Source organism: Vipera berus, assembly GCF_964194415.1.
Source record: "Vipera berus genome assembly, chromosome: 2".
NCBI lineage: Eukaryota > Metazoa > Chordata > Lepidosauria > Squamata > Viperidae > Vipera > Vipera berus.
In genome coordinates, this window is record NC_138203.1 from 58,781,285 (window position 1) to 58,791,935 (window position 10,651).

The 10,651-nt window shown below is 36.0% G+C and overlaps 1 protein-coding gene across 3 annotated transcripts in view; it reads left to right on the forward strand.

Moving 5' to 3' along the window:
• CDC42SE2 (CDC42 small effector 2) overlaps window positions 1-10,443 on the forward strand; it is a 68,310-nt gene extending 57,867 nt beyond the window's left edge. For all 3 annotated transcript variants that reach the window (XM_081317853.1, XM_081317854.1, XM_081317855.1), the window contains exons 3-5: window positions 4,643-4,744; window positions 6,523-6,637; window positions 8,026-10,443. In XM_081317853.1, coding sequence (XP_081173979.1) covers window positions 4,643-4,744; window positions 6,523-6,621 — 201 coding nt within the window. In that variant the 3' untranslated portion in view covers window positions 6,622-6,637; window positions 8,026-10,443. The remainder of the gene's footprint in view (window positions 1-4,642; window positions 4,745-6,522; window positions 6,638-8,025) is intronic.
• The last annotated feature ends 208 nt before the right edge of the window (window positions 10,444-10,651 follow it).

Consider the following 10,651-nt stretch of genomic DNA (forward strand, 5'->3'; position numbering starts at 1 on the left):
TTCCACCAAAATGTCCTAGAAAGAGTTGTGAGAGGATTTTGTCAGTCCCTAACTCTTCAGTATTACATGCCTAAATAGAAAATTAGAAATCTATAGAGTAAGATCCACTGTAAACTTAGTGCAGAAAAGAGGATTGCTGTGTAACACATTTCCACCAAATTTGTCTCCTACTTGAATATTCCAGTGAGGGTGTGGCATTGGTAGCAGTTCTTGTGGATGGAGTTAATGCCGTAACATGCTTTTGCACCATATAAGTAATGATAGCGTACTATGAAAGGTCACTGATCACAGCTGAAGGTTTAACTGAAAAATAGAGAAAGGATTCACAGATCTAAGCAGGGGGAAATGGTGATAAGATCTATACAGGTAGTCCTTGACTTACGAACACAACTGAATCCAAAATTTCTGTTGTTAAGTGAGGCATTTGTGAAGTGAGTTTTGCTCCATTTTGCAACTTTTCTTGCCACAATTGTTAAGCAAATCACTGCAGTTGATAAATTAGTAACCCTGTTTCTAAGTGAATCTGGCTTCCCCGTTGACTTTACTTGTCAGAAGGGAAGTTGCACACCACATTAGGACACAACAATGGTCATAAGTATGAGTCAGTTGCCAAGCACCTGAATTTTGATCACATGATCATGGGGCTGCTACAGAGGTCGTAAGTGTGAAAAATGGTCATAAGTCACTTTTTTCAGTTCCGTTGTAACTTTGAACGTCACTAAATGAACTGTTGTAAGTTGAGGACTACCTGTATTGCTAAGGGAAAAAATAGTCTAACCTTGTCTTTTAGGAATATGCACATGGTTTTCATAGAAATGATAAAATAAGAACCCAAATAATTTTTTAAGGATTGAAAAAAAATCTTTATGTGAAGGCAACCATGGAGAGGAAGGGAAAATGTGTGGGAGCAGAAGAGGATACAAATACTTAGGTACTTGGAAAAGATCAAACCAAATGAGGACCTGAACATATTCTGGCAATGTTCTGTGTGGGTGTAAAGTTTTGTATTTAGCAGTGTTGAAACTTCTGCTATTTTTTTCTGTTGTCATAGAAACTAGAGCATCCAGTTTCAAAGGTTCGCTTTATTTTACTGTTTAGGGGAATTGTAAACATGGAGAATTATAAAAAATCACAATGGAAGACTTACCGGTAGTTATTTTCCATTTTTGTCCCATATAAATTGACTGAATTAATCTTCCAACTGCTCTCAGAGGACAAGAGTTAAAAGGAGACCAAACCTGACTGGTATCTCTACAAAATTGCTCCAGGTAGACCAGGGGTAGGCAACCTCGGCTCTTTTATGACTCATGGACTTCAACTCCCAGAATTCCTGAGTCAGCATAGCTGACTGAGGAATTCTGGGAGTTGAAGTCCATGAGTCATAAAAGAGCCGAGGTTGCCTACCCCTGAGGTAGACCAAAGGCAAATTTCCAAAGCTGTCACCAGAAGTTTCCTAAATAAGTTTCCAGTTTGTTCACAAAGAATGAAACCAAAATGGTTATTGAACATGGCAGCCTTTCTCAGTTGTTCCCTATCAGATGTGCTGTGACTGAAACTCTGAACCAGCAATGCCAAAGCAAGAATCTGGAAATTTAGCCTAGTTTGTTTGTAGTAAACATGTTCAGGCTATTAATGCTTTAAACACATTAACATTTAACACCAGAAATACAATAAAAATAGCACATTTTTATTTTTTTACTGGAAGATGATATTAGTCATAATTGCCAGATCCAACGAAGTACAGTAGATAAGACAGCTGGGAGAGTCTATCTCTCTATTCTTCCAGCCTTCTCCTGTCTTTGTGGATTGGAAGACTGCTGGCATTGGTTGCCACTAGTAAGCCTGAGGAAGGAAGAAGGAAGAAACCTCAGAATCAACCAAGATGACTTCACACTCGGAAAATAACATTACACCCTCATTGAATAGACATTTCTATTTATTTTTCAAGCAAAGAAAAGTTGAGAACACTTTCCAATCTTAATATTCAATGCAGAAAGTTGAGCCTGAGTGACAAAGAGCAAGTGCTGTGTACATCTGGCTTCCCCTGATCAGCATTTTATATACCGATGGAAGAGAATATTTGTAGCTCGGGGTTGAACTGTGGAGTCCTTGGTGCTTTCTGAGCATAGTGTTTTCTTGCAAATGTTTCACTATCAAACAAGGTAACATCATCAGTACTGGAAGGGTATGGAGTTTGCTCTCATTTTATATACTAATGGGTTGCCCTGTCAGTGTTGATGGGTATGGTCTTGGTAGTTCTTGATCTGGCTGCTGTTTAATTGTTGGGTTGTTTGTCTAGAGTTGGTAGTTCCTTGATTATGGTAATGTTAACTTCTTGATTATTGGTTGTGTTAAGTTACAATGGCACTGAAAAAAATGACTTAGGATAATTTTTCACACACAACCATCGCAGCATCTGGGTGGTCATGTGATCAAACTTCAGATGCTTGGCAATTGGCATGTATTTATGACAGTTGCAGTAATGCAATATCTTGTAACCTTCTGACAAGGAAAGTCAATGGGGAAGCTATAGCTGCTTAACAACCATGTTATTAACAATTGCAGTGATTCACTCAACAACTGGCAAGAAAGGTTGTAAAACATGGCAAAACTCACTTATCTTATTTAGCAACAGAAATTTGGGGCTCAGTTGTGGTTGCAGCTGAGTCTGGATCACACATAGTACTAAGTCATAATCTATCATTTATAAACCCCAGTCAGGTAGTTCATATAAAATACATGATCATTTGGCACAATGTAGCCTTTGTATTTATTTTCAACCATCTTGATATTATGATGTTGATAAACACACATTTGAAGCAAAGAAAGATGTCTGAAAAATCTCACCAGTCAGCTTATTATGTTTGTCTTTGTCAGTTGAACTCAGTACACTGGGTTTAACGGTCTAACACAGGGGTAGGCAACCTTGGCTCTTTTATGACTCGTGGACTTCAATTCCCAGAATTCCTGAGCCAGCATGAATTGCCGACCCCTGGTCTAACATACACAGTACACACTTGCTTGGTAGAGAACCATATTTGATCATTCATAGACAACAACAATTTATTGATAACATTTTATTACAAAGTCCAAAATAGTTAACGGTACCTTTAAGCATGTAAGAATTGCATTCCGTTGGAATCAAAGGAATTCACACTCATTTGTTTAGGATTTTGTGCTAGCACTTTCTTCTGCAGATTTGGCATAATTTTTAAGATGCTTACTATTTGTGAAAAAGGTTCAACTATCCTAGTGTTATTTGTTATTCAGAAAAAGTGGGGAGTCTATAACATGGGCATGTCTGTTGTGGGCTTGAGATCATTCTAAACAGATCTTGCTTTTATGGGCTACAGACCATGGTGTATTCTCAGCTGTGGCTTTGATTTGCAGTGACTCAACTAGGGCAGTGTTTGGACAGCAGAAATCCTGCTGATGAGATGAGTAAACTTCCACTCAAAACTCTAGGTGGTCTTACCATCTCCTTGCATACCATATGTAGGAGGATGCTGATTCCTTAAAATATGTGATGGAGAAAATGCTTATAGGGATAGAGGGTCAAGAAACCTTTTCAGGGTAATGAAATAACATTTAAACTCCTTTTAATAATCACTTTTTTAAAAAAAATCAGTCTTGTTATTTAAGACTACAATTTCTGCTTCATTTGTAGGTAAGGGAACAATCGTTATTAGATAGTAGGAAGAAATGTTGGGGGACCAATTACTTCTTGGGGGACCAAAACTATGAAGGAGAGAAACTTATTTTTTTTACAAAAAAAATCTAGTTCTCTTCTGTCTTTTAAATCAGAAAGCTGCTTTCTGTACAAGGAAGTTGATCTTTAGGGTTGGTATTAGCTTTATCTTAGAAAAATGAAATAGCACATCCTTTTGAAATCTTCCTATTGAATCCCCTTCCTAAATGTAAGAACCAAACTAGGGAAAAAATAGCTTGGCTGCTTAAGAATTACATCAGTATGGTAACAAAGAACATAGTGATGCTGCAGACAAACCCAAAGCCTTGAAACCTGATTCTTTTTTTTACTAGAACTTATGGATAGTCAATTAGAAAAGACTCATGGATGATTGATTTTATATATGGAAACTGCAGTAAAGCTATGATGTTCAGAAAGCTAGAAGTACACAGAATACCCATAATGGAAGAATGTATCACAAAAATATTAGAGCTTGCAGAAATGGCACAATGGCATGTTTGATTAAAGAAGGAACAACAATTAAAATATAAAAGACTGTAAACCATTTGTGGACTTCTTGCTGAAAATGGATTAAAACGAATTTATGCTTTTGAAATTCATTAATTTAAAAGCGTCTATGGGAGGAAGAGAACCATAATATGTAATTTGGGAGGTTGAAAATGTTTATAACTTCTGCAAAAAAAAAGATCAGAGGTTGCTTCTATAGATCTTTTTCCTTTCCTTTTGTTGTCTTTCACTTTTTCTTTTATTTTTCTAATATCTTTTTTTTACTTTTTATGTTTCTGTAGTTTTTTCAATCTTATATAAAATATTCTTTTAATAAAAATTACATACAACAAACCCAAGGCTTCTTATGGGAACATCCCATACCTAAGTTTAAATATTGTTTCCTTCTGAGTGGCACCAATGAGTTGTGTTTTCCTCCCTTTTCAGAAAAGGCGGCGGCGGATCGATAGGAGTATGATTGGTGAGCCAACAAACTTCGTTCATACTGCTCATGTTGGTTCAGGAGATCTCTTCAGTGGAATGAATTCGGTAAGTGCATTTGCCAGGAATCCAGCAGGGTTGGAGACCTTATTCTTGAATGTTATATTTTGAAATAATATTTCTGCCCTACTGCCATGCAGATATGTTAGATTTCAATCTCCATAATTCCCAGATAGCTTTGGTCATACTTTCTGGAAATCATCAGTATTAATTTCCTACATCCAGATGGTTTCATGATGGAAAAGGATGTTTTAGGGTATTATACCTTTTAGATTTATAACTATATCTAAAAGAAAAAAAATGAAATCATTTGCAAATGAGACAGGAATTATTAGTAAGAAAAAGGAGAGAGGAATTTTCAGCACATCATAGGAATCCATTTATTAAGGGATGTTTCTAATCAAGAAATGCTTCTCCAGGGGCAACTAAAAAATAAATCCATGATGTAATTGAATTTCAGTTTGTTCCTTTTGTTCCTCTGTAGACATCATTGAGTTCAGTGGAGCTTACCCTAAGGAACTCTGCATCTGTGTGTAGTGTATTAAAATGGTTGTAAAAACATTTGATAATAAATATATATGCCAAAATTAGGGTACGGTACTACATAGGCTAGCCTTAACATACATCAAACTCTTAAAAAAGTAAATTTCAATCATCATTTTTAATGGCATTGTAAGTATGTTGAAAACAAGCCACAGCAAGTGAGTTCTTTTGCTCACCTTCTTTCGTCTAATATTGCCACAAGGAAGAATTTGAAAAGTTATCTGCTTCCTTGCCTAAAAATGTTTAATTTTTTTTATTAGCCATATTTTTAAAAAAGTATGATTAATGTCAATTGGGATTTGTAAAATAAAGTAAAAGGAATGTGGTTGTGAACCTAGCATATTTAAGCAAAATATCATTACATTAATCATACTTTACATTTTGGACAATGCACTAAACATGCTAAGGATTCAAGAAATACTTAAAATCTGTAGCATGTTATCTGTCTGATGTAACAGAGAAAGTGTTTTACAGCCCTATAGCTGTTATTTATATAGTCTCCGGTTTCAATATCAGGGAATAGGTTGCTTGTGTTGATGATAGGTCACATCCAAAAAGCATATATAATAAATCATCCCTCCTTGATTACAGTACTTACATACATGAATTCAAATGTCATGAAAAAGCACATCTAGCCATTCTTCTGGTGTCACCTTCTAAAGATATGCAGCTTCCTGACTTAGAACTCCCTATGTTGCATCTGAGTGAGATTGGTGGCATATAAAAAATTAACAAAATAAAGAAATAAATATGTCCAGCGTAGCTAGCTATCAATAGGTTTTGGTGCAGTATCCTAGCCCACACAAGCTATAAGAAAATTTATGTACAGTAAAGTTGTTTTTTAAGTTCTTGAGCTTTTCCTCACCATTGCATGTCCCCGACAGATAGACATTTAAGAAAGGAACAAGGAAAACCCACATGATCTTGAATGTTGAGCCACCAACCTGTCCCTTGACCTCTGAACAAAACAATCAAACAAATAGCATGTAGATGAGCTTTAGTCATAAAATAATGTCCATGCATATGTTGAATCAAGTTGTAGAAGAGAAATTGCAATAGTAAGAGATTACTTTGGATCTAATTACATTTTAGGGCAGCAAAAATATTAAGAAAATAAGCATAGAATTCTAAAGTATCCTTTTCTTACATGTTTGGCTGTATATATTAATGAGTAATATGGTTGACTTTGTACAAATTTTGCATTAATCTAAAGATTCAAGAAGTATCATATTATAGTTGACCATACTTTTTATAACAAAACCATCATGGTTTTGTTTCTTTAGGTGAGTTCAATTCAAAACCAAATGCAATCCAAAGGAGGCTATGGAGGAGGCATGAATGCAAATGTTCAAATGCAGCTTGTAGATACAAAGGCAGGATAACTCGGGCATCTTTCCAGTAAGTATTACAAACTTTCCACATTTTAACATCTGTCTCCTCTGACTTCCAGAGATACAAAATATGGGACATCAAAGTCATGCATAATTCTTATCTCAAAATTATATGTAATATACATTCTGATGTATTTCATACTGATTTCACACATACATTTATCAAAAACTGGCATTAGCTATTTGATCCTTTTATTTCCTCTTCAATATTTCTCTCAGACCAAAATCCCCCGATCAGAATTAACAATGGAGGAGGTTGGAGGAGGCATTGTAGTAAAACAGAATCATGTGCAGACCCCCATCGCTTCTACATCATAGTAGCAAATTTTCACTTACTTGTTTTGATGATGGCTTGCAGGAAGTGCTTAAGACTGTGGGTAGGAATAGTTACTTCCTAGAAGCTTCTTGCTTCTCTTCCCATTCTACCTTATTCCCCTTCCCCCCCAATGCAGCAAAGAAGACTCAAAAATTCACTGCTGCTATTTCCAATAATGACATATTATCACCAGACGAGTTTCTGTAGCCTCTAGCAAGTCAGGAGATGAAGTTGTAGTCCCTAACCACTCAATACTGTCCATTGCTACCTTCCATGGTAGCATAAAGAGAACGCAAGGATATTTATACTTTTAGATAATAGAGTCACATGATACCATGACAATATGCTATACGCTTTCTTTCTCCTTTGTATTGGGGATGGAAGATGTCTGGCCTATAGATTACTCCTGTCTAGTTCAATTAAGCCAAGATGCAGGTCTCCTTCTCCCCTTCTCAGAGAAATCTGCTGCGTTTCTTCTCTGTATATAGAGAAAAGGACTGTTTCTTCATGGATACAAAGAAAAAGAAGCAGGTCCTCACCTTGTCTTCCTCTCTCTTTAATTTGCTTCTGTACATACATCCCTGTTTGGAGAAAAGGACTACCATGTTATGCACATATATACAATATCCATCAATATTGTATGTGTATCATAGAAAACCAATGATATTGGACTCTAGCTCCGTCTGCTGCTAGTACTTGGCCACTGATGATCTTTCTGGATGCCATCAAAATCGTTTCAGCAAACCATTTGCCCAACCCATTCTGAACATATTACTGAGTTACCTACTGAGAGCAGAGAAATAGAAATTGTAAAATTATTGCAATGTTGGATAGGTCACAAATGGTACAACGAGGGGAAACACAAGTTATCCTTGATGAACTTGAGGAGTGTTAGATAGTATCATTGGTGCAATGAACATGAGTTTGGGCAAACTCCAGGAGACAGTGGAGAACAGGTGGGCCTGGTGAGTTGTGGACCATGGGGTCATGAAGTCGGGCATGACTTAGCGACAGAACAACAACTATAGTTCTGCCCTACTTAAAAATGTTTTATTCATTCTTTGTTCTGTTTTTCACAGGTCCCTGCAAATTTCTATACTTTGTTCCTGTGTCCCTCTCCTTTATGCCTTGGTGACTGCTTCCTGTGCTCATGATAAAACAAGTTGATGGCCCATCATCCACCCTTCGTGATTATTATGCCATTCAGACATTCCTGTTCTGCTGTGAGGCTGACATTTATCAGACTGGTTGTGCCTTTAAAGTGGCAAGCTTACATTTCACTACCAAAACATCTGTGGACATTGTACTGGTTAACTTGTTTTTTTGAGCTTCTAAAACTTTTACTCTCAGTATTTTGAAACAATATTTTGAGCAATCTAAATTCTGAACAGACAGGTTTGGTGTTGGGTTGACCCTCGTTTTGTACTCCCTCTGCAAAACCTTGATTATAGCATTCTCATCCTTTCATTGTTGTTATGACTTCTTTCTTTGTAATTAGAAGCAAGCAAGTTTCTGTTAATATCTTGAGTCTGTCATTGTTGATATACATCTATTTTTTTTAAAGGTCTGGGACCTGAAAGCACAACAAACATTTCACACAGTCAGAAATCAGGAGTATATGAGTGTATGACCGCATGCTATGTGAATTTGCTTGGTATGGTGGCCTGTTGGATGCCAAAAACATTATTTTTATTTTTAATGCTCGTTCTTGGAGATGGATGATGCTAAAGTTGGTGGAAAAAATGCAGTGGTACCAGAATATGCCAATCTCTCTAGGGAAAAATGGACTTGTAACTTTTAGCTGCTTTGGAAATACATCTTAGATTTTTAATCTATTTCATCTTGAAATAATAAAGAGAGAGTCTGCATTCAGAAGACATTTTGTTGTAAATGTTCAATATATTTATTTTGGAAGAGCTGACCTCAAGATTGTAAACCAGTGTGGTAACGTACAAAGTAAATATTGTGGTGGCGCTTTTGTCTAGTTAAGAGGCATTGTTATGTTGGCTGCTTTTTTTTCTTTCTTCTTTTTCAATGCTTAATTCTAGGCTGTTCCAGTATCACCAGTAGCAGCATGATGAACTGCCTGCAATATTATAGCTGGAATTTAGTTGAACTCTCTAAATAGTTGGCAGTTTCCACATACTAAATATTTAGGGGCCCATGTAAGTTGCTAAGAGCAACATAGTAACCTAGCAGGAATGGATATCAGTGAAAACAACATACAGGGTGGCTTTTTGCTGTATAGGTGAAGAAGCCTTTTGCTCAGGTTCCAAAGCATGTTTCTTTCACAAAGTGTGAAAACTGTGTTTTAATATTGCACTGTGGGTTTTTTTATGTTATTTTATATTTTGCTAAGTGGTCTATTTTTTGTCTTCCCCATACTCATGCCTCCTTTGTCATATTAAATTAAAATGGTTGATTGAATATTAACAACATAATTTTAAGACACGTTTAGAATCTTCCTCATGCATCATTTTTTAATATCTTAACTGGCAAATAAGAATAACTGAGCCTAACTGGAGAAATTCTTAATGTTACAAGTATTTGCTGCATATTTGGGGAAACAAGACCATGCAAGAACTTCGTCCAGGTGTCACTGAAATGAAAGATTATATAGTAGCATTGCTTTGTAATTAACGCTTATTGCTACTTTCTCCACTGCCATTTATAATTTGTAAGGGGAGAGTAGAGAATGAGGGAATACCATACTTACAGCTTTTATTTTTTTAAAAAAAAAATTCCCTAACAGTTGTGAAATCATTAATGATTGTTCAGTGAAAATGGAAGAATATCCTTATCTACAACCACTTTTGGGCCCAAACCCACTGAGGAAGTAAACTATGTAAATATCTCTGAGTCAAAGTAGTAGCTGAACGAATATGTGAAGACTGCTGCTGCTGCACAAAAATCCATATTTATGGGCTGAGTCCAGAAGACATTCCTGGTAAAGGCAGCCAAATAATACAGGTGAAAATATAATTTTGTTGGGGAAAGTTTCATTTCAGGGAGTCCAGGGAGATGCCTTTTACTGTTGGGGCCAAATACAAAGGCAGCTTAGTAGTTGCCAAGATCAGGATGTCAAATGCATACATTTTCAAAAGTGCTCTTCAAAGTACTCTATGACATCTTTCCATATAATAGCTGTCTAAATATATTGGACTGCACATTATCCCTGAAATCATGAACATTACCTACAAGTCAAGGGAACTGTAGTTCAAAAGAGAGCATCAGGTTGGGGAAGACTGTCCTGGGGTTTCAGATTAAATTTCACTTTATTTTGAACCGATAGAAAAGAATTCTGGGAAGAATTTTTGATCAAAAAAAAAAGTCATCATCTTCAGCTCAGCCGCCAGAAAAGAGAAACATATTTTTATAACAAACATACATTTTTGTACATTATGTTCATTCTTAAATAATGTAAGTTCAATGTTGTCTTGTAGATATTAAAAGGAAAAATATTGACCTTTGATTCAATAAATGTTTTCTTTCAGTTACTGTTTTTCCTATTTCTTTACCATAATCAGTATCTATTTGCTTGGACAAAGAGATCTGAAAAACAATGTCATTGTTGCAGATTTTTCTCAGCTGATGGTATGGTAAAGGTGAGAGAACTATATTGGGAACTATATATGCACATGGCACACATTTTTTAAAGGATCCTGGTTAGGAAGTTCAATAAACAGCAGTCAGTTTCTTGAACAT